This window comes from Sceloporus occidentalis, unplaced genomic scaffold (assembly GCF_023333645.1).
Source record: "Sceloporus occidentalis isolate IW3139 unplaced genomic scaffold, rSceOcc1.0.p SCAF_3, whole genome shotgun sequence".
Lineage (NCBI taxonomy): Eukaryota > Metazoa > Chordata > Lepidosauria > Squamata > Phrynosomatidae > Sceloporus > Sceloporus occidentalis.
In genome coordinates this window covers 128,643,440-128,670,336 of record NW_028316983.1, presented here as the reverse complement: position 1 = coordinate 128,670,336, position 26,897 = coordinate 128,643,440, and the positions used below count along the sequence as shown (strand labels likewise).

At 42.3% G+C, this 26,897-nt stretch overlaps 1 protein-coding gene across 4 annotated transcripts; it reads left to right on the top strand.

The window, feature by feature from the left end:
* The first annotated feature begins 1,672 nt into the window (after window positions 1-1,672).
* On the top strand, window positions 1,673-26,896 carry LOC149316754 (uncharacterized). Of its 4 annotated transcripts, XM_089516176.1 has the most exons (8): window positions 1,673-1,731; window positions 13,029-13,245; window positions 16,696-16,761; window positions 16,853-16,925; window positions 18,328-18,519; window positions 21,383-21,983; window positions 24,499-24,541; window positions 25,445-26,896. In XM_089516176.1, exons 1-7 carry the CDS (start codon window positions 1,693-1,695, stop codon window positions 24,538-24,540), a joined length of 1,230 nt encoding a protein of 409 aa, XP_089372302.1. In that variant the 5' UTR covers window positions 1,673-1,692; the 3' UTR covers window position 24,541; window positions 25,445-26,896. The 4 variants fall into 4 exon arrangements, with proteins under 4 accessions (XP_089372302.1, XP_089372300.1, XP_089372301.1 ...); XM_089516174.1 differs by lacking the exon at window positions 24,499-24,541; XM_089516175.1 differs by lacking the exons at window positions 1,673-1,731; window positions 24,499-24,541 and adding an exon at window positions 10,157-10,278.
* Window position 26,897: the final 1 nt, after the last annotated feature.

The following is a 26,897-nucleotide window of genomic DNA, read 5'->3' as shown; positions in this document are numbered from 1 at the left end:
GAACAAACAAACAACAAACAAAAATGATTTAATTGATGGAATAGTAGGCATGCTTGTTAAATTTGCATATACTGTAATACTAAATGTGCGGGGAGGACTCCAGAGGACAGGAACATAATTCAAAATTACTTCAACAGATTAGAGAGATGGGCCAAAACTAACAAAATGGCTTGAAAGCAGCATATGTGAAAAGATTTAGGGGTCTTATTAGACCATAAACTAAACATGCCTCCCCTTCATCGGGCGAAGAGGAGGAGGAAGAGAAGGAAGGAGCTGGAGAAAGAGTGCCAAGGGCAAATTGATACAATCTGTGAATGCTTTTGCTACATGTGTATGTGTGTGCATTCTGGGGTTGCAAGGAGGGAAAACAAAGCAAGAGGATGCAGAGATGGCATTCTGGGGTGAGGAATTATTATTATTATTATTATTATTGGAATGGCATGGCATGGTGGGGAGGCAAGGGCTGTAGCATTGGGCTGGAAACGAAGGGGAGACTGGAAGGCTGCGGAAACCCATGACTTTGGGGGAGTCACACTCTCTCAGCCTCAGGGGAAAGGCAATGGCAAATCCCCTCGGAACCAATCTTGCCAAGAAAACCCCAGGATGGGGTTGTTTTAGGGTTGCCATAATGCGTAATGCCGCAAATAGACACACACACACACACACACACACACACACACACACACCTGGAGGTTTTTACATTTGACAGAATATGTGCACTCTGCCGCCAGTTTTTTTTTTTAAAGAAGGGGGGAAAGCACCCATTCTTTTGGCCAATGGCTGCAGGAGACGTCACCTCTGACAAAAGCAGAAGAGAATTTGATTTACAGCAAAGGCGCCTTCATTTTAAACCGGTACCGCAAATGTGAACTAGGTGTAATTTACCCCAATCAAGGTAAAAGATAGTGGGCACTCGTTTCCGGAGAGATTCAAGAGGGAGGGATCCGAATCTGCCCAGTTCCTTCCAGGGTAAATGGCCCAGTGGGAATGGGGCCTAAATCAGAGCATCTTCACAATATCTAAGAGGCAGAGAGTGTTGGTATGTCCTGATGCCCCAGGTATGCAATCCAGTTATCTCCAGAGAAGCATGGCAAGTCTTAAGTTTCCTATTTTGGGTGCCAAATTTTATATTATGTCTGGCCAACTCGAGTAGTTTTAATTCATTCAGGCCTTTTAGTGCTTTCCATTTTTACTTAACGTGTCATACAGCTCTTAGTTGTTATGCTACTCTGCTTTGGTTATCATTTCACAATTGTTTTTAAAATTGTATGTAAAGTGTTCAGTTCTCCATAGTAAGTCAGTAAAAATTACATGAGAAGTCAGTTTTGAAAGAATTAAACCAGACATGTTATATTTCATAATGCCTAATATTGCCCAAACATACCAATCAAACATTTCTGCTTAAAATGTAATTTCTTCATTGGATGCTAACAGACAAGAAATAAGAACATATTTGTGTGAAATCAAATTTGCGAATCTTTTGCTGAATTAAGCATGCATATGTTGATGCACTGATTTCAATGGACTTGGACGTGTCAAACTCTATATAGGCTTAAACTACATACGAAAATTTCTGTTTAACTTCTTCACTCGAGCTGCTGGCTGTTCAGACTTTGTGCAATGTGGTGTGTCACATCTTCAAGGTGCAAGAGTGAGATAAAGTCAACGCACTTTCTGAAAGCCAACTGCGCCATGGAAGTGATCAATGTCTTTCCCCTGCTAGGAAGGGAGGTAAGAAATACATATACATTTCCTATAACAATTCTAATTTTCTTGTTGAAATCTTGTTTATCCTTGTTTATTAGAACAAACTGCAATAATGTAAAATACTAACAAACCTTTGAATTTGTAAAATTTTCTTTGAGATGGATATTCGTTTTGATTATTTTTATAAGGCCATGATTGGATAAACATGCATTAGTTTAAAACTGACCTTAGAAAACGTTAACTGAGTTGCTTCTTTGGGTGAGAGCAGACTGGACCAACAAATTCTAGATTATTCTCAGGGCTAGTGGGATAAAAAATATGATGTAAATGTAATTTATTTCCGCCTATTACAAATAGTAATTATAGAGTGATGTTATTCCAGTGGTGTTGCACCCTGTTTGTTTCATTCTCATTTTACAGAACATTCCCAGGATTCTATAGGATGTTGCCATGTCAGATAAAGTAGAATCATAGTACTATAATGGTGTAGAGTGAAAAGGCCCTGAGGTATCAATTAATATGACCTCATATTAAAAAGGGATAGACAGTGACAATTGGTTTTATTCCATCACTGACAATGAAGAAGCATCTTCCAGCACAACTGAAGTTAGTAGACCTACTAGCTTAAGGCAGTCTGACTGCTTGGCACCAATAGCGCTCTACCACTCATACACCACTTTCCCTGCTTACTAAAACAACTGCCAGCAGGGATAATGCCAGCATGCATCACAAGAGTGACACATGGAAATCTGTGATGCCCACTGAAGCATATGACCTGAGCGGGTTGACTTTCTGGTTGCTCATCCAGTCTGGGAGCTTCCCTGAGATACACTGAAAGAAATTAGCCTGGCAAGAAGCAAGGTAACTAACAAGGGAGGCAGGTAAAATGGGAAGTGGCCAAAGATAACTTCAGGGTCTATTCCAGTTTCACTGTTCTCCCTGCAAACAATAACAAATTGCCCCTGTATGGGAAGGATTCCAGGAAGGAAGGAAGGAAGATAAAGACACACCAGCGCCTGGTCTGGATCCCACCAACTGTCCTGTGGGAAAGGGTCTGATGACTTACGTTTTATGTTTTTGAGAGTTTATTAATGTATTTTAATTGATCTTACTTGGAAGCCCATTTTTGAAAGATATAAATAACAATAATAATCAACAAATAAATTGCCATTGTCTCAAGAGAAGAAAAACTGTTGGGTAAGAGGGGGCTCAGAAAGTATGGCTGTGGTACAGTACTTGCTTCCTCCTCATCTGTTTGACTCCACCTAGTAGGGACAGACTAGGAAGCAAAGCAGCAACTAGGATTGGGATAACACCAACTACAAAATACTACAAAGCCAGTTACCTATACTGCTGAAGCAAAGCATTTGTTTATGCTGTTTTGTGCCTTCAAGTCACTTCTGACTTAAAGCAAACCAATCATGAGGTTTTCTTGGTAAGTCTTGTCCAGAGACTTCTTCTGAGGCTGAGAGAGTGTGACTTGCCCAATGTCACCCAGTGGGTTTCCATGGCTAATGGGGATTCAGACCAGGCATCTGGAGTCGTTGTCCATACGTTAGTACATATTTAAGAAATAAGCAAACACAGTTGCCACTATGCACGTCTGTCATCCATATCTAATATTGGAGGAGGAAAAAGAAATATAAAGACATATATCAATAGTGACGTAAAAGCCAATGAAATACACAATTTGCAAAGAACTAGACTAATTTAGAATCCTCTACATAACTGCATCTTGTGAGGATGAGGATGCTGAGGCAGAACGAATGTGTGTATGGCCTCACTTCTCCTGCTACTTGACCTGTCAATACTTGTAGCAGGTGACTGAATAGGACTAAAGCGTAAGATAATTAGTCCACTTAGATAAGAAACCCATTCGAATATTACACCAGTCTCTACTAAATGAAGGAAATACCAAGGGGAGGGGGAGCCAATGAAATACATAAATTTGTAAAGAATTAGGTACCAAGTTGATCTGGGGGAAGCTGAAAAGTAGAATGAGAGGAAGGAGAACACATCAGTTAAAGAACCCAAGATTAATAATAATATGAGATCATGTGTGAAGTAGTAGTAATAGTAAATATGTTTTTATGTTCTTGTTTTTATTCTTTTAACTGTGATTTTTAATGGTGCAGTAACTAATGCTGCAATATTGTAATTGTAATTTTAAACTTGCTGTGATCCCACTTCGATCTATTGGGAGAGGCGGGAAGATGGAGCCCTGGTGGCGCAGTGGTTAAATGCCTGTACTGCAGCCATTCACTCGAAACCACAAGGTTGCGAGTTCAAGACCAGCAAAAGGGCCCAAGCTCGACTCAGGCTTGCATCCTTCCGAGGTCGCTAAAATGAGTACCCAGACTGTTGGGGGCAAATTAGCTTACTTGCTAATTAGCTTACTCGCTGTTCACCGCTATGATCTTTGGAATAGCGGTATATAAATAAAACAAATTATTAATTATTATTAAGATAGAAATAAAAATTATTATTATTATTATTATTATTATTATTAAACCCCAGTTGTGTGTATGCTCACTGAACTAATTTCAGTGAATTAATCAGCGCTTACTGAAGCAAAGGGAAGCATGCAACCGGTGCAACAGTGTTCTCTGGAAAGCCCCTGGAAAGGAAACGGAAATGACATTGTTTCCCTTCTCAGATATACAGACTTTTTTAGTTCTCAGTATGCAGAATTAAGAAAAAGCACCAGCAGCTCAGCCACCTGCCTGTCTCTTGCTTAACCAAGTTTAAAAAGAAAAAGAAATCTCCCCAGCCTCCCACTATACAAAAAGAATAGTTATATACTGAATTGAACTGAATATGGTTGGGGTGCATGACTATGAAATGATGAGTAATAGATGGTGGTGATGGGAGAGAAACTTATTTCTCCCTGGGCATGAAATTAATCAGGAATAACTGATAAATTAATGGAAAAGATTTGGATATTATGGAGTGATTTGTAAATTTCTTGGAAAGGTATTTGGCCTCACACAAGTGAGAGTCTAATTGGCTCACCTTCTCTAAAATATAAATTCTAGCAATTATTTATAAATTTTCACATATGCATGCAATTTACCATAAGTAAGACTCATATTCACATGGGCTAGGGTTCCATTTCTTTTAACTATTTAGCAAGTAACTGTCAAGAAGACATGGACATTTTTGTAGTTGATGCAGAAATTCCCGTGGTACCAATATGACAAGCAACTGTTATACCAGAGCTAATATTAATACAACCTGCTGTGTATCCATATTATACATAACCGTCTATTATTCCTTCTGTTGTAAGCTGCCTGGATTCCCAGTGATTGGACGGCATATAAATAAATCCTATTATTATTATTATTATTATTATTTCTAGCAGTCTATACCTTAATTGCCATTGCTATTTCCTGTAGAATCTTGGAATTTCTTGTTTGGTGCTTAGAATTCTTTTCCAGAGAACTGTCCTTTTGTAATTCAGGAGAAGCCAATAGAGCATTACAAGAACCTGTTGCTGTTTGTTGTTATGTATTTTCAAGTCAAGTTCAATTTATTGCAGACCTATACCTGGGTTTTCCTGGCAAGATTTATTCAGAGGAGGCATGTCATTTACCTTTCCTTAAGGCTCACAATGTATGAATGGCTAAAGGTCAGCTAGTGGATTTCAGTGGTTGAATTAAGATTCGAACTCTGCTTTCCTGGAGTCTTACTCCATCTTTCAAAGCACTATACAGGCGAGCCTCAGTTAACAAAACCTCTGACCAGTCTTTGTATAGGAATCCAGACCCATCCTCTTTCTTGTCCTCAGTCTACCTGGATGATTTTTTAAAAACATCATCGGTAAGATGGTTAAGGGGATTGGCAAAACACAATGTTGTAGTAAGCAATACAATAAAGTTTGAGCTGGGAAAGAATAGGAATCTATTCCAGCCAATCCTACTGTAGTTGTGTGTGCCTGCTTGTAAAGGTAAAGGTAAACAGCAGCTGCTTCTAGAATCCCCTACTGAGTTTGCATGAGGAGCAGACAGAGAGAAGAGGGGAGAGCAGATACACCTGCCTCACCAGCTCTCCCCAGCATGTTAAAAATCATCAGTCTAGAATTTTGTCCACCAAAATAGACATCATAAGTGGAAGAAGCACCCACTGGAGGTTCGAAATGTTTTATTATTTTTATTATTTATGCAGGACTTGCCAGACCTGGCTCTCTCACCTGTGCATATTGCTATTTTTGAATAAAGCATTTCTGAAATGTTGAATTCCTCTTCTTTCTGGTAGTGCAGAAAGTTATTTCTGTTCTTTCCATGTTACTGGTGTTCTGGTACAATTTGAGTCTCCTTTATCCCATATTCCAAAATATCCCATAAATCAAAACTTTCTTCATGGATGGTTGAGATAATGACACTTTTGCTTTTTGTTGGTTCAATGTACACACATTTTGTTTCATGCACAAAATTATTATCATTAAAAATATTGTATAATGTTACCTCCAGGCTATGTGTATAAGGTGTATATGAAACATAAATGAATGTCATGTTTAGGCTTGGGTGTAATCTCCAAGATATCTCATTATGTCATTATATGCAAATATAGGTATTCCAAAATAATTTTTAAAAAATCAAAAATACCTGTGGTCCCAAACACTTTGGATGAGGGAGACTCAACCTGTACCAAATTTTCTGTTAAAAAAGTAATGCCCAAGAACACATCTACTTTAGTAACTGCGGTGTACCTGTACCATGCTGGATGAGGACTTGACCAAAGTACATGTCTCTGGATTTTATAGGTTAGAGCCAGGGCTGAAGTGGATCTAACTGCTATCGTTGTGCAATGTGGATATAACAACAGTTGCAGTCTTTTGTGCATTCACATGTTCCACAGGACCCTTGGTAACTATGTTCTAGGACTGGCCCTTCATATCAGGGAAGCTGCATCCACAGCTTGAAAATATTTTAACAAATATCCAAAAAGCAAACTTTGTTTTTGCCATTTTATGTAAAGGACACCATTTTATTTTGCCATTGGACCTGAGCATCCACAGATTTTGGTACCTACCAGGCGGTCCTGGAGCCAAACCCCAGCAGGTACTAAGGGCCCTCTGTATCACCTACAAGTTGCTTCACTGATGCACTGGGCTCAGCGACATTAGATGTCTTGATATTTCTTAGTGCTTGATCATTTAGTACATTTCTGATTGAAAATGCCTGGGAAAAAACGGAATCATAGGACATAGGAGTTTTGGTGTTCCAGTTTTCCAGATCATTTTAGAGAGAGCTCAGCCTCGCTTAGCCTAGTCTAGGGAGGGGGGCATTTAAGTTCCTCTCATTCTAGTACCCAGGCCAGTTACATTCATATACAGTTGTCCCTCCATATTTGCTAGGGTTAGGGGAACAAGACTCCCGTAAATATGGAAAAACTGCAAATAACAAAAATACCATGTTTTTACCTGAAGGACACCTCTCTAGGAATCTCTAGGTCCTCCAGTGCAACTCTGTGGTCAATGTCCAACATACACTGACCACAGAATGGCACTGGAGTAGCTACAAATGGTCTTTCAGTGCAACTTTTAGTTAAAGTTGACCACAGAGTTGCACTGGAGGACCTAGAGAGAACATATTAATGAAATCCGTGAATAATCAAATCCGCAAATATCAAATCCGCAAAAATGGAGGGATGACTGTACTTATTTTGTATTAATTGCAAATGGGGCCCACACACTGAAAGGTATAGTAGAGCTGTGCCACTACTCCTACCTTGACAACTATGCCCATGTGCATAAAGGTCTACATGTGTAGGCTGGCACTGGAACTGGAAAAAATCCCATTACCTAGGAATTTTATGCAGGTAGGATACCACAGGAAAGCCATGCTACCCCCTTCAAAGTATGGACTTCCTTGATGTGAGTAAAATATGAAGGGGACTATTAAAAAGTGATTGTGTTGGAAACTAATTCCTCCCAAGGGGAATAACATGCATACATGTGGGGAATCCCACTTATGCTGATGAGAAGACATTTCTCTTCTATGTTCACAGCCTCAAATTGAGGTCTGGGCTTGTATCTGGGTTGTCCCACTCCAGACTGCATGTTCTTGTTCACAAATAAATTCTCTTCATGTGCAAAGCAGGCATATCAGGAAGAAGATGAAAGAACGTTTCTGCTTGACATGTTTATTTCTTAGGGAGCAAGATCTTATTTTCTTACAGAAAATGGCCTTTGTCCATTCATTTGCAATCTAAAGCAGTCCAGCTCCACACTCAGTGGAGCTAGACCTGAAAAAGAAGGAACTGAAAAGTGATTTGCACGCTCTATCAAGACTTTCACGGAGCCCCTCAAAGGGGGCACAGAGTCCAGTAAGTAATTTTAAGGGATGTTGGAGGTCTGCAATAGGCTTTTCTCCCTTTCTCCCTTTCTGGGTGCAGGGTGACCAGATGTCCTAACCCCAGGAGGACAACTAGGCACCACACAAGGGCATTCGCATGTAGGACCTGGAAACTATGCCCTATGAGCTGGGTAGGGTTAGCCTGAAGAAGAGAAGGTTAAGAGGTGATAGGAAAGCCCTGTTTTTAAGTATTTGAAGGGGGCTCATACTGAGGATGGAGCAAGCTTGTTTTCTGCTGCTGTAGAGAAGAGGACACAGAACAATGGATGCAAGCTACAGGAAAAGAGATTTCAGCTCAACATTAGGAGGAACCTCCTGACAGTAGGAGCTCTTCAACAGTGGAATATGCAGCCTTGGAGTCTTCTTATTTGGAGGTGTTTTAAACAGAGGCTGAATGGCCATGTGCTTTGATTGTGAGTTCCTGCATGGCAGAATCAGGTTGGACTGGATGGCCTTTGAGGTATCTGTCTGTCTGTCTGTCTGTCTGTCTGTCTGTCTGTCTAACCATTGGGGCTAATTTCAGCATTAAAGAGAGATTAAAACGCATTTAAAGCATCCTGCAAATACAGCGAAAATGGCAAGTAGTTGTATGAATGATTGTCACACACAATCGCGCAAATAAAGTGATATCGGACATGCGGTATCACCGAAACCCCGAAAATAAAAAGATCTGCGTCAATGCTTCTTTCTGACCGCTTTAATGGTGGGTTTGGTGCGACATCGTGTGAAATGGTTTCGCGTCATTTTTCCGGGACGTTCGTGGGACAGACTCCGGATCTCCTTTGTGCGATAAACAGACTGTATGACTGTATGACCTCAGAAAAGCCCTCCTGGAAATGTAAAGCCTGCTCAAAACTGGAGGGGCATTTTGGAATACCTCCTGGACAGAAAATTGAAATGTAGGGCAGGCCCTGGAAAAGGAGGATGTGTCTGGTAGGAAGTAGAGAGGGGGTGCGTGTTGTTGTTGTTAACTTCCTTTGTGTAGATCTTGACCCATGCCAACCCTTCTGATGTGACATCTCCAGCCCCCACTGTCCTCTACTGCTCTACCCAGCTCCTGCAAACTCATATTCATGGTCTCTTTATTAACAGAGCCCATCCATCTAGCAAGTGGCCTCCCTCTCTTTCCACCTCCCCCTGCCTTTCCTAGAATTATTGCTTTCCCCAGCGATTCATGCCTTCTCATGATGTGTTCAAAGTTTGGTCATCTTGGCTTCCAGGGAGATTTCTGGCTTGATCTGTTTTGGCTGTTCATGGGATCCTCCGCACTGTCCTCCAGCACCCTATCTCAAATGAGTTGATTTTTCTCCTAGCATCTTGGGTCTCACTTTGGGAGAAAGGCAGGATAAAAATAAAATAAAATAAAATAAACAAACAAATCTTTCTTAACTGTCCAGCTCTCACATCCATAAATGGTAATAAGGAATACTGTGTGGCTTGTATGAGAAACTGGAGCGTGTCCAAAAGAGGGCGACTAAAATGGTGAAGGGTCTGGAAACCATGCCCTATGAGGAACGACTCAGGGAGCTGGGGATGTTTAGCCTGGAGAAGAGAAGGCTAAGAGGTGATATGATAGCCCTGTTTAAATACTTCAAGGGGTGTCACATTGAGGAGGGAGCAAGCTTGTTTTCTGCTGCTCCAGAGAACAGGACCTGGAACAATGGATGCAAGCTCCAGGAAAAGAGATTCCACCTCAACATTAGGAGGAACCTCCTGACAGTAAGGGCTGTTCGACAGTGGAATGCACTCTCTCAGAGTCTCCTTCCTTGGAGGTCTTTAAGCAGAGGCTGGATGGTTATCTGTTGGGGATGCTTGGATTGAGAGTTCCTGCATGGCAGAAGGGGGTTGGACTGGATGGCCCTTGTGGTCTCTTCCAACTCTAGGATTCTGACTTTTGTGCTCAGTTGTATGTCTTGGGAGATGCTCCTGCCCCTAACCATCCTCCTTCCCTCCTTCTGCTTGCTTTGGGGAAAGGATGCTCATCTGAGTGGTACCTGCATCCCTGGTTGCTAGGCGACAGGGGCAGGGCTGGGAGGGGGGCTGGTCCTCCCCTCCTCCTCCTCCTCCTCCTCCTCCTTTTGGTCCAAAGGTGGGAGAAGAGGAGGAAGAGGCGGAGGCAGCAGAGCTGGATGGCTGGGGAGAGCTCGGGGTCCCAGTGAGGCAGGAGGGGAGCCTGTCCATGCAAAGGAGGAGCCTGGGAAGGTCAGCAAAGGAGGCAGGTAAGGAGGGAGAAGAAGGGAGGCAGCCAGCAGCCCTGCTGCCTTGGACAAGGAAGGAAGGATGCGCTGCGGCAGAGAGGCAGTGTCCTTGGCCAAGGCAGGAAGAAGGGAGAGCCAGACAGCCCTCCTCCTCAGGGCCCCTCTCTCTTGGGAAGGCACCTTGGAAGACCTCTGGTGCCTTTCTCCTCAGAGTCCTCCCAAAAGGGAAGCAGAGAGGATGCTCCTCTCCTGGGGGAAAGCATCTCTGCCTCAGGGTGCCCTTGGAGAGCTCCTGCCCTTTTGCCCTTGAGGAGAGAGCCAGAGAGAGGCAAAGGGCACCTTTCTCCAAAGTGAGCAGGGGCCCCTACCCCAAAGGAGGACGTAAGGCTCCGCAAAGTGGAGGTGAAAATGGAGGGCACGGCCAAATAACAACCCAAAACACTCCTATCAAGAAGTCGGAGGCTTTCACGACTGGCACCCATAGGTGTTTTTTTTTGTGGGGGGGGGGGTGTTTCGGGCTCTGTGGCCATGTTCTAGAAGACTTTATTCCTGATGTTTCGCCGGCATCTGCGGCTGGCATCTTTGGAGAATGCTGGCACGGGAGTGAGTGGGGTGTGTGTGTGTGTGTGTGTGTGTGTATATATATATATATATATATATATATATATTGTTTGACCCTGGGTTGGGAGTAGAGATTTGTTCTGTCTGTCAACCAGGGACTTAGTCAAGGGGGGGGGGGTCCTTGGGGTCCGGATCCCTCCCTTCCATTAGAAAAATGAATGGTGTGTGCTGCTGCGCCGCCGCACCCAAGCCCCATTATAATGGTGGCACTTAGTCTGGACCCCCCTTCCCAAAATCCTGGCTCCGTCCCTGTGTCAACAAAACAATACACAGATTAACATGAAATCATTCCTCCCAAACTAGGGTCACACAGTATGTGTATGTATATATACACATGCACACACGCATTTGTCCCTCCATATTCGCTAGCGTTAGGGGCACAAGACCCCCGTGAATATGGAAAAACCACAAATAACAACAACGCCATGTTTTTAACCTGAGATGACACCTCTCTAGGGATCTCTAGGTCCTCCGGTGCAACAAGGCTTTCAGTTAGATTGTACCTCTGTTGGCCTATCAAAATGTGCTCCTTGGTAAGCCAAACTCCTTTTCCAAACAAGCTACCCACAATACTTAAATAATATAACTAGCTTCAAACAGAGACGTGTCTTCACAGCCCTACGCTGTCAGTCTATGGCCACAGATGTGGTGCAAGGGCGTTACCAAAGGACCATGTGGGAAGAAAGAGTTTGCCCATGTGGTTCCAACACTGTTGAAGACCTATCTCATTACCTCTTGGTGTGTCCAATTTATAAAGACATAAGAAATGCCCTATACAAAGAATTAGGATTGGTATCAAACAACTATGACTCTGATTCACATTTAATCGTTTTGTTACTAGGGGACACCAAAACATGTATCTCTGAAAAGGTAGCCTGTTTTGCTTTTAAAGCATCAATCATAAGGAGGAAGCACTGTAAAGATGATGGTTGGGTTACAGGATAGATCTGAATCTCTACTATCCCTGAATATTCCCAGCTCTGTAATTCAACCGTATGTAGTCTCAGTGTATCTGCTTTTATGCCTGTCTAGATTTATCTGAGCCCTCATTTTTGTCTTTGCCTTTCTCTGCGATATTCTGTTTTAAAGATGATTTTAACTTCGTAAGCAATGTATTATTTTATAATGTATTTGATGTGTTTTATTTTTATTTTTTTTATTTTTTATGCTTTTTATGGATTTTTACAATGTATGGATGTTATACTTGTTTTGACGGATTGCTTTCTTTTTGTAATGGCAAATGCTACACAAATAAACTTACTTACTTACTTACTTACAGTGCAACTCTGTGGTCAACGTCCGACAGACATTGACCATAGAACTGCGCTGGAGGAGCAACAAATGCCTAGTGGAGTATTCTCTTTAGGAATCTCTAGGTCTTTCAGTACAACTTTTAGTTAAGGTTGACCATAGATTTGCATTGGAGGACCTAGATATTCCTAGAGGGAACATATTAATCAAATCTGTGAATAATCAAATCCTCAAATATCAAAGCCACAAATATAGAGGAATGAGGGTGTATACACACACACACACACACACACATGTATCCCACTCACGTCCATGCCAGCATTCTCTGAAGATGCCACCCACAGATGCTGGCGAAACAAACTCTTCTAGAACATGGCCACAGGGCCCGAAAACCCCACAAAAAACTACTCATATAAAGAACACTTCATTCTTAAAATGGTGGACGTTTTGGAGTCCCTCCTGGACAGAAGGTTGCACTGGAGGACAGGTCCTGGAAAAGAAGGATGTCTTGTCACCCTGCCTTTTGTGGGGTCTGTGTTAAAGCTCCCCGAAGAGAGGTAAGCAGAGAGACTCCTCAGCAGAAGCAGACTGCTGCTCCCCAGGCAGGGCCTTTGGGAAAGATGGCGGTCAAGGTAATGGCAGAGGTGGGTGAACCCAAAAACACAAAGAAGAACCTGCACCATGGGACAAGTAGGAGTCCAGGTTTGGATGAGTGAAGGCAGAATGTGGTTCCCAGATGTGGTTCCCTCTCAGATAGGGAGAAAAGGGAGAAAGGCCTACTGCAGACCCTCCAACATCCTTTACAATTACTTATTGGACTCTCAGGGGCTCCATGCAAGTCTCAATAGAGTTTGCAAATCTCTGAGACCTCTGAGCTGTCTCACTTCTCTCCTAGGTCCGAATGTCAGAGCAGAACGGCACTAAGGATGAAGATGAGGACCACCATGAGCACAGCTTGTATATGCTGGTCCTGCTGGTCCTGGTCTTCTTTGCCATGGGCCTGGTGGGACTCCTCATTTGCCACGTCCTGAAGAAGAAAGGCTACCGCTGCCGGACTTTCCGCGATGAGCTTGAATGTGACAACAAGGAATCGCTGACCCCAATGGAGGATGGTAAGTAACAAGGAGAGCAGGAATCTTGGCTATGCCACAGACTTTCTGTCCTCTCACAAGGTGCAAAGCCAATGTGATGATCAGTTCTGTTGAGATCCAAAGCAGTCTCTGAACTTCAGAAGCCAAGAGCAGTTGGGTAAGGAGGACCTTAATAATGCTGTATCAAAAATACCCTCACACCTCATGTGGCGGTTGGTGGCTCGCATGTCATTGAGGTTGTGAGTCCTTTCCAGGTTTTGGCTAGCTTTAAAGGCACTTTAAAGAATTTGAGATCCCGGACCCATTCAGGAACAGCTTGGAGTCTAAGTGGATTTAAAGTGGATTAAAAACTGGAGTGGATTCTCTGCTCCGCTAGCATAGGAGCCATCAGCTGCCACTGGCCATATATTTGAGTAATGGAAGTGCCTCATACTGCCGTTTTAGGATGCCCCTGGAAAAAATATGACTTTATTGGTACTTTACTCTTCCAACCTATGAAGTGATTGGGTGTGAGCTGCTGCAGTCTGCCAAGTGCTCAGCTGGGCCAGAAGCTCATCCCGCTCAGCAGCTCCCTCCCTTTTCAGTTTCATGACTGCTTTTGTTTTGCTCAGTGTCATATTCACCTTTCTTTGCACTTCAGTTCCCTGCCTGCTCACAAATCTCTCCATATTCAGTAGAAGGTATTTATTTATTTAGTGTAGAAGATTATTCATAGGTTAAACTGAACTGAATTGTAGCCATTAGCAGTCTTTTTCTCATTTAAGATAAATTGACCCAAAGCTAAATTGAGCTTCCCAGATTAAAGCAAAAATGCATTTAGCTTTCCTGCCTGCTCTGCAGTTCCACATCTTATTTGCACATGGCTTAAAATAACCTAATAAATCGGAGTTGGTAGATAGCTCAGTCATAAGAACCTGCAAAATGTTATGCTTGAACTAATGGACTTCAGTGGGACTTCTCTCTCAGTAGGCCTACATAGCATGAATTAGTAAATGTCTCTCTTTTTTAAAATTTTCAAATGCTGGCCAATACTAATGTACAAATCAGTCCTCAGCAATCACAGAAAATTCACAGTCTTTCAACATTACCTACTTTACAGAATTTTTTTCCAGTAGGGAATTAAAGTAAGTTTAAAGATTTCATGATGTGTCTTCTAGACAAGCTATACAAACTGGCTTAGAAAAGCATCACAAAATTTAAAAGATTTTCAAATAAGAACTGTAATGCATAGTTTTCAGTTAACTTCAGCAAGCTTTTCTGTTTCTCACAGTAACTAAAAAAGTGTTGCCATTATAGGTAAGACTCATAGCCACTCATTTTTTTAAGCCCAGGGCTTTATTTTTTTAAAAAAATATTTTATTTTATTTTTTTACTTATATGCCACCTGTCTCCCAAACTGGACCCAAGGCAGCTCATAAAAGATGCTCAAAAACAGTACAACTTTAAAAACAGAATTAAAAACATTACACCAATACAACAAGTTAAAAATATAAAATTGTTAAAAACATATTAAGACAAAGAAGAAGGCGTAAAGGCAGGCCTAATATTAAACTTTATAGGTCATGACCAGCACTTTGAGTTGTGCCTGGAAACAAATTTGTAGCCAGTGAAGCTGTTTGAATAATGGGGTTATATGCTCTCTTTAACAGGCACCAGTCAGCCTTCTGGCTGCAGCATTCTAGACCCACAGAAGTTTCCAAACCATTTCCAAAGACAGCTCCATGTAGAGTGCATTACAATAGTAATGGCATGTGTCACCATAGCCTGATCTGTCCCAAAGAACAGGCATGGATGGCACTTTAGTTTTAACTGTGTAAATGCACTCCACTGCTAAAACCTGGGCATCCAGGTTTAGAGCTGATTCCTAGAGACCACCTAAGCTGCGAGCCTGAGATTTCAGGGGGAGTTAACCTCATCCAGCACAGACAGAGCTCCTATTCCCTTATCTGCCTTTTGACTGACCAGGACCACCTCTGTCTTGTCTGGATTAAGTTTCAATTTAATCCAGCCCACTACTGGTTCAGTACAGAGACACCTTTTTTGAAATCAAATGGGAAGGTGAGACAGAATAGGTTGTCATCAGCCTACTGGTGACACCATACCTCAAAACTCCGGATGATCTCTCTGAGTGGTTTCATGTAGATGTTGAATAACATGGGGGACAAATCCCTGAAGTATTCCACAGATCAACAGCCAAGACTCCAAACAAGAGTCTCCCAACAATAATCCACTCACCATTTCAAAGCATAGAGAGTATATAAGTCTCTAGTTAAAACAGCTTCACTGGCTACCAGAAGGTTTACAGGAACAATTCAAACGGCTGGTTATGATCTATAAAGCCCTATATGGTTTAGGTCCAGACTATCCGAAAGGCTGTATCTCCGTATATGAAGCTGCCAGAGTTGTAGGATCTACAGGGGAGAGCATTCTCTCAGACCCACGGTCATCACAGACCCATCTAGTAAAGACATACAAAGGAGCCTTCTCAGTGGCTGCTCCCACCCTCTGTGGGTCCTCTCTGTAGTCTCCTGTTACCGACATGCAGCAACCTTTTTTGTTCAAGCAGACTTTTAATGAGTAATCACAGGGAGTCTTCTTATGAGGTGTGTTCTTTATTTTTAACTTTCGCATGCCTTTTAATGATTTTATACTGTTTTAATGTGATTATTTTAAATTGTCTTTAAAATTTTATTGTTAGGCTTTAGTTGATTCTTTTTGTGAGGTGCTTTGGGTTTCACTCCATGAGAAAGATGGCAAATAAATAAATAAATATTATTTGACATGTAGAATTATCACATAGGTTCATCTAATTGTTTATAGTGAGAGCCACTCGTATGAAAATGGTGAGTTAGCACGAACTATAGGCTCGCCTTAGGAAAAAAATATGGGTGCAGGAGTGACTATCCTCCCCTAGACTCCCTGAATGGAACCCTTGCATTCTGGAGGCATGGAGATTGCTATTTGTTCAGCTAGATAGAGGTTCTTCCCATGTCAGTGTTTTTTTGCAGTTAAGTTTTCCTCATTTTACAGTCAGCCCTTGTTATCTGCAGGGGTATACCAAAATCCACAGAAGCTCAAGCCCCATTGTCTGCAATGGTGGCACAGCCATTGGGGACAATGGGACTTTGCCCCTCCTCCCCGGACTGCCTGAAGCCCACCTCACCATTCTCACCATGGCAGAGGCTGCCTCCTCTTCCTGCTCCCTCCTTCTCTTTCCCCCCCACCACTGTGGCCGCTGTGGCCATCCTTCCTCCTCCTCTTCCTCCTCTCTCCTTCTCTTCCCCATCACCACCTCCTCTTCCTCTTCTGCCCTCCCTCATGGGCTTGCTGTCTGCGGATGCTGGAATCCGTGGATGGCAAATCCGTGGATACGGAAGGCCTACTGTATTTCCCCATATCTCTGGGAAGTCTGTTCTGATGTCATAAGAGTGCCTAAGTTGTTCCACTTACTACCACATGTTTTATTTTCAGATGAGGATGAAGAGCTGAATGAGGATACTGTAGAGAAGATAGTGAAGTGTATCATTCAGAATGAAGGTGGGCTTAACCTTGGCTTCATTATGGGGAATCCACAGCATTTGAGAGCCTTGCTTTGACACACTTCTGGTTTTTCCCCCCACTTTGTTAGCCAATGTGGAAGTCCTGAAAGAGATGCTGGGGGAAGGTGATGCTGATCTTCAGCTGCCAGTGCCTGTGCCCAGGTGAGGAGAGGTTCCATGTTCATTTTGGTGCCAATCACATTTTGGGAATGTCTGTTCATGTCTTCTTTTCTCTTTCAAGTCACATTCATTCTGAATAAAAGGGTTAGAGGCCACATGTCACTGAGGAAGAGCTTAAAAGACTAAAGCTCTTTTTTCTGTGTAAAAAGGAAACCTTAGATCAAATGCCCTCAATTATATTCTCATTGGCATCTTTTGCAGTTCAAGATGTGGCTGGTGTCTGAGGCAGAAAATTAAAATGGAATCTTCCTTCCCACAGCCCTTGCTGGCTTGTCTTCATTTCTTGCACAGCTCCCATTAATTATCTAGGGAACCAGTAGGATAAGTATGTGGTAAACTGAGTCCCAAGGATATTATTTGTTGCAACATGTGATACACGGGAGTCCCTTCATTTATCCAAGCTTTCTTCCTAGATAAGAAAGGGTTAAATGTTGGGGGAGGTACATTTTAATGAGGGTTACATCACAGGTGATGAGATGCCAACTGTCAGATGAAATGAGAAGTTGGGCAGAAGCCCGACCCTTTGAGATGCTTCTGAGAGAGGTTTTAAAAAGCTTGGATGCAACATGAGGCTTGAGTCTGTCTTCTGCCTTTTGAGCATCTGCCTTTGTGGATCTGCCTGCCTGAAGCAGACCACAAAGAAGCCAGTGGAGCTGGACAATGGAATCCAGAAAGACCAAGAACTAAATCCCATCTGATATGTGAATAAGATTAGGAACATGTACTTCTAGTCAGTGGCATTAGATTTTTGGTTTGTTTTATTGGTTTGACTAAAATGACTGTACTCTGTAACTTACACTTTCTCTCAGTACCTGTAGGACACGTTCGTCCTGCATGTAGTGATATCGTTTTGCCCTAGAAGTCCTTAGTTGGAATAAAGCTTTTCTTTAAAGTACTCTGCATCTTGCACTCCTTTTTTCATGTGACTTTAGCTTGGCTAGTTCTTGCTTAAGTTGAGGAGGGAAAGTATTTGTGAAATTCTCCAGCAAAGTCCTGATGTGTTGCTGCAGGCGAAAGGAGAGGGTAATTCATCAAGTGGTGGCAGCAGCAAGCTTTATTTAGATAAAGAATTGGTCTCAAGGGGTCCCATCCACCTCAGCAGAGTGGAGGGGGAGCCAGAGAACCTTCATGTGGTGGCTTTTGTGTTCAAGGAACCATAACATTGTGGAAGCATTTGGTCCTGTGTTCTCAGAACACCATTAATGACATCCAGAGCTTTCTTGTGAGATGAAAGACTGACCCAACCTCCTGGTATGGCTCCCTTTGTGCGGTGGCTTATTAGTTTCTGCTGTGAGGATTGCCTCTGAGTATATCTCAAGGACTAGGTTGGTTGTTCCAAGTTCTAGTGCTGTGACAATGATTGTCCTTTTCTTTTTTTCTCTAGTGGCCTCTGTCCACATCGAAGGAGCCAAGATGGTGGACTACCCCATCACCACACAGTGCACTTGGGCTCAACTCAAGCACCTTGCATTCACTGCAGTAAGAAAAAAAGGCACTCGCTGCATCGTCAGGGACGCTCCAAAGAGGGCAAAGGCAAGATGCATCCTGGGGAGACCACTGTTTTTTCTGTTGGCAGGTGAGTCTCCCACATCACTGAGCAAAGTTATTAGTGATAAGTGATGAATGTAAATAATACCTTTTATTGAGCTATAGGAGATATTGTGTTTGCTTTATTTATTCACATAATACAGTATATTCCACCCTTCTTGTGCTGCCATGCTACTCAAGGCACCCAACAATACTGTATATACTCGACTATAAGTCGACTTCATTATAAGTCGAGGGCAGGTTTTGGGGCCATAATTATGGATTTTGATATGATTTGTGGGTAAGTCGAGGGTAAAATTTAGGGCCATGTAACAAAGGATGTAAAGGATGAAGCAACAATGCCAAAGAACTTACAAAATTCCAGGAGATATCACTGTTTGTGCTCATATTAAAAGCTGGATTTATGAGCAAATAGAGGGAAGTCAGTGCTTCCAGGACAGATTACTCTCTTGCTTTTCACCAGGGGATGGTTCCTTTTTATATAAATAAGAGTTAAAGTGCAGTACTATATTGACCCATGGATACGTCAACTCAGGTTTTTGATTAAAATTTCTAGACTTATACATGATTAAAAGCTGAAAAATACAGTAAAATCACAGAATAATATCATTATAACAGAAACTTATATAGCAGATAAAACATTGAATAACATTTATAAATCAAATGCCTACCTAAAGAGGCATGTCTGTAATAGGCATCTGCAGTGTAGATGTCTATTGATGGGGTGGGGGAGTAAGAAGTCGATAAAGTTGAGGTTTAATTCCTTGATTTCTGCAAGCAATTCATTGTCAATAAATAGACAACAAAAATCATCCCATTACTAGTACCCTTAAAAAAAAACACAATTGAAGACATAGAAACCATACTATATTAAGAGAATATTGGGTAATGCAATTCAGCAGATTTCAGTATTATTAAACAGATTTAAGCCAATAACGTAGATAAGGCTTTAGGTTGTCAAAACTCAGGGGAGATACAAATGGACGGCACCCGTTTTTGCCCCATGTTGGCTCTGCGCCAACCTCACAGCGTGGCACCAACATGCACCCTAAAAAGAAGTCACCTAGAGCAGCTTCATTTTTTGGAGCACCATAATGGTGCTTGTGTGTATTGACACTGCCACTTCCTGCAAGTGCTGTTTGGGCACGCGGCAGCCAGTGTGGGTGGGGCACCGGCAAGATTGCACCCCCCCTCCAGATCCCTAAAATTGACCCCAAGACGGTGCTTTTGGATGTCTGTATCGGGCCTCAGTTTGTCTAGGCAGTGCTTTGTTTTTCTCAAAGCTGGTTAATTAAACAATTTTTATTTCAAACAGTTTTGATTTGTAATTCCAGCAAAAGTTAATTATGATGCTTTTTAATTAAAGTCTTGTGGCTCCACAAAATGTAAAACCCTCAAATTTCCATACATTTCTTCAAAATTGATTTCTGTTGCATACAGGTTTTTTTAGCCAAGTGCCATTTTTAATTTTTCTTTTCAGTTTCAGTAAAATATTCACTGACACTTTAAAATAATTGGTTTAAATATGTGGAGAAATACTTTTAGAACCAAAATATGTTCTGAGAAATATGATTTTTTAAAGACACCTGTCTGTTGTGAAGGACTAAACACTTCCCATTCAGCATGAGAATGGACCAGAAGGCCTAAATGCCCCCCTGACCCTCTGGCATTCTTTCATTCCTGACTGAAAATAATTTTGCTCAGGAGTATTCCAACCTGCCCCAGTCCCTAGTACAACCAAAAGGATTTATAACTGCATATGTGCTGGCCTGCTTAAAAAAAACAACACTAGGAAGGCCAGAACAGGGCTGGCAAGATTGCTCATGCATTAGATACATCCTGAAGGTGCAGGTGGGAAGGGGAAAGGAAAGAAGGAGCAGTGGTTAGAAAGCCATGCTGGTGGAATGATACTAACAGAAGATCAAATTTTGAAGGAAAATATGGCATAACATAGGGACAGCAGTATTTGTATATCTGTGCTGATGGAGGCAAGTGCTAAAAGATTACTGGTGGTATGTGGATAGAAATGCAGGAGCATCCAATATTTGTGGGGACAGGCTAAAGAGATGAGGATGAGGAACAGAGCATTATCAGGCCTCAAGCTTTGTCCCAAAGTGTTCCATGTTTTCAGGGAAGGGGTGAGGAACCAGAAGGTAGTAGAGAGGCTGGAGTGCTCCAGGCCTGTGTGCCAGCCTTCTGTTCTCATTCTGAAGTTTAAACTGCTCCCCTAGCACATTATTTCATTGGGAGTATTCCAAGACAAAGGAACTTATCACACAGAGCCTTACTATGGGCAAAAGGTTCTTGGAGTATTCCTGAAGTGTGAAGGTGTGATAGTGTGCCATGCTTCTAAAACATCATCGAGGCATCCCGCTTCTCTCCTGTCAACGAAGTGTTCGTGGAGCAGCCATTTTTTGAATAACAGAAGATCCCGTTATTCAAAAAACGGCTGCTTCGCGAATGATTGGCAGTGGGAGAGAAGCGGGACACCTCAATGACGTTTTAGAAGCGCAATGTGCTATCACACCTTTGCGCTTCAGGGATGCTCAAGGAACCTTTTACCCATGGTAAGTGCCTCTCTGTGTTAATCTCCATTGATGCAGGTTTCAAATCTATTGAAAAACATCTGGGAAAGTGGCTGATAATTCTCTCCTCGAGAATCAGCAAGAAGAAGATTGGCATCACTTTGTAAAAATATATACATAAAAATAACCAAGTGCTTTTCTGTTTTGTTTTCTGCTTTGGCAGATACTTCCCATCAGCCCCTTGGCTGACCCTCTAGGTTACAGGATCTTAGCTTCAATAGTCTTCCTAAAGCAACCCAAATGAAGGGACCTCTCAAAATAATTTCCCACTGCTGTCTGACCTGGCTTTTATTTTTCCTGTTCTAGATTCCATGTCACCCACATTGGGAAGAAACCTGCTTCCCATGAATCACAAGAAGAATCTCTCTCTGACAATAAGCAAAACCTTAGCTTCACGGATGCAGGCCAAGAGATCTGCAGCAATGAGAAACCCCAGTGTGCGGGGTCTCAGAATGGAATAATGCAGGTGGATGCTCTTCAGCAAGAAACATTTCAGCAGGCAGATTCACAGAGTCAAAAAGGACTGAAAGAAGATCGTGCAGATGAGTCAACTCAAGGGAATAATTTTTTAAATATGACAACAAATCCAGATGATTTAATGAATAGATCAGAGAGGAAAGAATGTTCTAAGGTTAGCTCATTGCAACAGGCAGGCCTCCCAGGTACTGCAAAAAGCTGTACATCCGAGACAAACTGCTCTGTAGGACCCAGAAGACCTTGGTCAGAAGACCTGGAGAAAATCAAGAGGCTAGATGAAAAATCTGGTACCACTGAAGAAGAGGATATTCCAAGGGGAGCTAATGAAGTATCAGAAAATAGTAGGGATCAAGTTCTTCAAACAGGATCCGGAGTCAGACTAGACATATCTGGATATGGGGTCAATAATGCCAGCAGCATAGCACTCCAGGTAAATACTGTCATATCATTCCTTTCCTTATTTTGCAATATTTTTCTGTTTCTCTTCTTGTCCACCAAGCACTAGAGGGGTATAGATTCAGAGTGGAAAGCACTACTGAGGTGCAAACACGTTTAATGGTTTATCATGTTTTGCTCCTGGTTTCATATCCACGTAGATGCAAAGCTTGGAGGGCATGGAATGGGCTGTGGGATGATTTTTACAAGGTCTGTCACCATAGCGGAGGAAGATAAATAGCCAGTGCATAACTGTATACATCTTTGGAAGATGTTTTCCATGTTATTAAAAGGATGTGACATATTGATGAGACAAATTTGAAGGCAGACATGTTTTTGCTTCAAGGTGGGGTAGAGCGAGTGTGGCATTTGAACTACATGTAGTTCGCCAAGACCTCCAGCCTTTCAATAACTCCCACACACCCTGAAAAAAATTCACTACCTCTGGGGAGCACAATTTCAAATTCAATTTTGTCCCCTACCCCAGGCCTATTTTAGTTCCTTCCCAAGCAGTTTTTAGAAACTGGAAGTAATAGAGGTTTTTGAAGCTGTGTTTTGCTATCTAGGGGGCAAAACCTTTTTTCTGGGTAGAGGTATCTCAGGTGCTCAGCTCTCCAAGGTCCAAGAGAAGTAAAAAATGGAGCCCAGACCCTCAGAGGGTGCACTGATGTAAAGACTGAAGGGAAATGAATGTAGATGAAAGGAGCAAGGAAAAAAAACCTTAGCAAAGGCAAAGACCTGGTTTAATAACATTTTGGTTAACTACCTTGAGGTTTTCAATGAGCAAACAAACTGAAACCATCTGAAAAACAGGAGCGATTATATTTAAGATGTCTGCACAAAACGAGGCTGTCAAAGATGGCTGCCAAAGCATCTAAAGTCTATCTTTGAAGTGCCAAAAATGTAGAATAATTGCACACTACTTGAAATAGGGTGCTTAAGTATCAAGTATATTATTATTGTTTAAACTGGACTGCTTCATATTTGTTCTTACAGAATAACCTGGTGTTATGAAATAGCCAACCTTTCCTTGTTTTGAAAGTAGTTTAGTGGAGAAGGGAAATGCAGCATAGGTAGGTATAGGTGGAGCAGGAGAAAATGCTGCATGCACTACCTGCTTGAATAGTCATTTTCAAAACTCAGTGCTGTTATTTTAGTGGCTGAGGCAGAAAAATCCAAATGTTACCACCATGGTGGTATAAATATAGTAACTGTAATTGACAGTTTCCTGCCTTTTAAGCTTACCCGCAAGCTGTGCCTAAGACATTCCATCTCGCATACCTAAAGGCATACCCTCCAAGTGTCCCAGTTTGGCAGGGATATACCCAATTCATCCTCTCTTCTTCCATTTTTCAGCTATTTTTAGAATGTCCAGATTTTTCTCTCCCGATCTCACTTGCTCCCTTTGTCCTCTGCTTACTTCAGTTGCTACAGACTGAGTTCATAGTGCAGAAGCAGTTTGCATTCAATTAATTCAGTGGTGTTAACTCAGTAGGGGGAAGAGGAGAGGAGTGGGGTAGAATCTTGTGCTCCCCATTAAGTTTGGGCAAAATGAAGCCTCTCCTGTGTGTTCTTCCTCATTTATATCTTTTGCCATCTTGGCCAAACTCTGATTTTACTTGCCCATGTGTTTTCATCTGCGAAATCTTGTAAGGTATGCTAAAGGTGCTTAGAAAGCCACTGTGGTGTGATGGTTTGAGTGTTGGACTAAGCCTCTGGGAGACCAGGGTTCGATTTCCCAGTTGGCCATGAAGCCCACTGGGTAACCTTGGGCAAGTCACATGCTTTCAGCCTCAGGGGAAAGCAATGGCAAATCTCCTCTGAACAAATCTTGCCAAGAAAATCCCATGATAGGGCTGTCATAAGCTGGAAATGACTTGAAGGCACACAACAATAATAATAATGACAACAAAATACTAAAGGTAGGGGCAGTACCCTGACATATCTTTATAAAAGATATGTTTCTTTGGTATACATGCAATACAGGGGCAGGGAAAGGGGGAGGAAAAGGTATTTTGTTCTTCAAACATTTTAGTGAGTACACAGTGTGGGTCAGTAGGAGCCATTCATATTGCAACACATAAAATAGTCCTTAGGCAAGAAATTCTTCCTGGCTTAAATTCATTGTTGCAGCTCTCCCTCATCCACTTCTTTAAGGACTAAACAATCACTACTTGTAAAAATGTTTTGGGGCTTCCTGGTTAAGGAAAACATAGATTCTTGCAAGACCTCTTATTCCAGTGCTTGTGCCCACCATTCTGAAGCACCAGAGCTCCTCTCCTGCTTTAAATGGCCTAACTACACCCCCCTTAATCTATTTGTAGTGCCAGATAATTGGTCAAATCCTACTCTTAGCCAGTACAGTCCTAGGTAGCCCTAACATGTATTCCAGGACTGTTAGTACCTTTTGTACAAGCTTGTCTTAATCCTTATAGCATGGCTATCAGGGGGCTTTTCTTCATACAAACTAACCCCTTATTTGCAATTTTTTCTTGCCTCCATTCCCCCAGGACCAGAGCTTAGTTCTGCAGGACTCAGGAGTCTCAGTGTGACGTAAGTTACATGCTCTAAGCTGTCAACATCAGGGATTGAGAGTGTGGGTTTCTATACACAACCACTCTCAGCTTAATGGTGGTGGGGGACAGATAAAAGTTTATACAGATGTAAGAACTACTTACATCCGATAAAAGTTTATACAGATGTAAGAACTACTTCATTTTTTTCTAGTTTGGCAATTTGTTGTGTATTTCTGGAGCATGTCCCTGCTCTTCAAAGCAGCGCTGAGCAAACTTTCACTCAGTGTGTTAACTTGTCATTAGTACTCTAAAGTGAGATACTGATTTTCAGCTGGTGGTTTCAGCTCACCATTGAGTGCAGCAGGAGTGTTTTAACTTGTATAAGCAAAGGAGAGAATGTGAATTCCATTGTAGGAGAAAGAATACACCAGAATAAGGCTTCAGCCCTAACTATGCCTGGCTGGGAGTAATTCCTGTGGAACATGGTTGGATTTGTTCCTGAATAAACATGTGTAAGATTGCACTGTCAGTATCCTGAAGCTCTCAAGGCAGCATGGTGCACATGGCTGCTGCTGCTGTTTGAGGAATTAGTGCCCTACATGTTTCTTTACCTCAGGCTGGATAAAAGGTGTCTATCCAGATGTTGATGCACTCCAGTTCCCATCAGACCTAGGCAGCTGGGGAATGGTGAAGGATGATGGGAAATTTAGTGCATCATTTTTCAGTGTTTTGGCTAGCAGTTTGTCCAATATTTGATGGGAATGTTTTGGCCAATAAAGATAGTAATCAGAATATCAGCTTGTGAGGTGTACAGTGTATCAGTACTGGTGTGTACAGATCAGCACAACAGCAAGAAACTGGCCTGCAATATGTCTACGCTGGTTTTTGCAGGCGTTAGTCATGATTCCTGTTCTCTCCTGTACCCACATTTCTCTTTCAGATTGCAGCTGCTCTTGATTCAAGGCTGCAAACAGACCTGTCATCAGGGTTGCAAGAATGAAACAGCCAGATCAGATCAAGCCAGGCCTGGTCAAGAAGAGCTACATGGCACCTGGTGTGGCCTGTGTTGCTTCAACCAGTAAGACTATTGCACTTGACAAGAGCCTCATCCCCATTACAGTAGTTATCCAAACAGCAGAAGAAAAGCCATCCATAGGGACAGAACCTTGCTGTGGAACATCCCACACATCTGGAAATTACAGCCTTCCTGTTCTCTTGAAAGCTTTGCTAAGGCTCATATTTTACAGTCATATCGTTTGGGAAGTCAGGATCCATCAGCTTTCTTCAACAAGTCAAAATCCTCTTCTTCACTATGATGAGACTCAATATGTGGTGCTTTCAAGAATCCCAGACTTTTGTTTCATAACCTGAAGCTCTCAGCCACTGACATAGGCAACTGACTAAGTGAAATAATTTCAGCTCATTGCTCATCTCCCCAATATAACCTTTCCCTGGCAACTCTAGGTTATCCAGCCCTGAAGTGCCTCAGAATTATTCAGTTGTTGGTTAGGGCCCTTTTAGGGGAAAACTACATCCTGTTCCAGGCAGTACATTTCTGCAACAGCACAATTCTCCTGCATGCCAGTCAGGTCTTGTCTGAAGGCGCCATTACAAGTTAAAATGCAACTCATGCTAAAAGCAAGAGAAAACAGAACTGGGGCAATGTGGGTGAAGTGAGTATTCAGTTAAAGGGAAAAATCTCAGTTCTGCCCTCCCTTCTGGCATCTGGAACACAGGTGTTAGTAGTAGACAGCCTAGTTTTAAAGTTATTTGCATTGTGGTTAGGAAACAAGAAACTTAAAAGCTATGTTAGGCTGGCAGCTAGGCCTTAGGCTATACCCAAACAGGATTAGCTCGGCAGTTTCCATTTTTTGCCTAGAGCAATAAGAACTATTACAGCCCAGGAACTTCAGTTCCATTTTCTCTTGTTGAACAGAGTTCTGCCTCATTTAGTTCAGGAGGAAGGCACTTTCCTCTGCACTGCAATAATGACACACAGACAGACATTTTCCTACCTGGTGGCTCAGACTGTGCTCTAGTTTTCACAGTCACATTAGCCCCTAAAGAACAGCTGCATACACATTTTGATCTGAACTTTGATGTGGTCTTCAACGTAGTATATGCAGGCAGTTTGGATGGAGTGGTGATGGGGGCAGCTTTGCACAGCACAAACATTGGAGATTTTAGCAGCAAATCTGGGTAACCTTTCCTCCACAGGAACAACCTAAGCCTGGAGACCAGCTTGTTCAGAAGAACTCCTCTGGATCCTTCCTGTCATGCTCTTCTGTATAATCCAGTCAATAAGCCATGACACTCTTCCTTCCCCTTCCACCATTTCACATTCAAATACAGTGTAAACAAAATCAATTAAAGGCGCTGAAAATGTGCAGAAT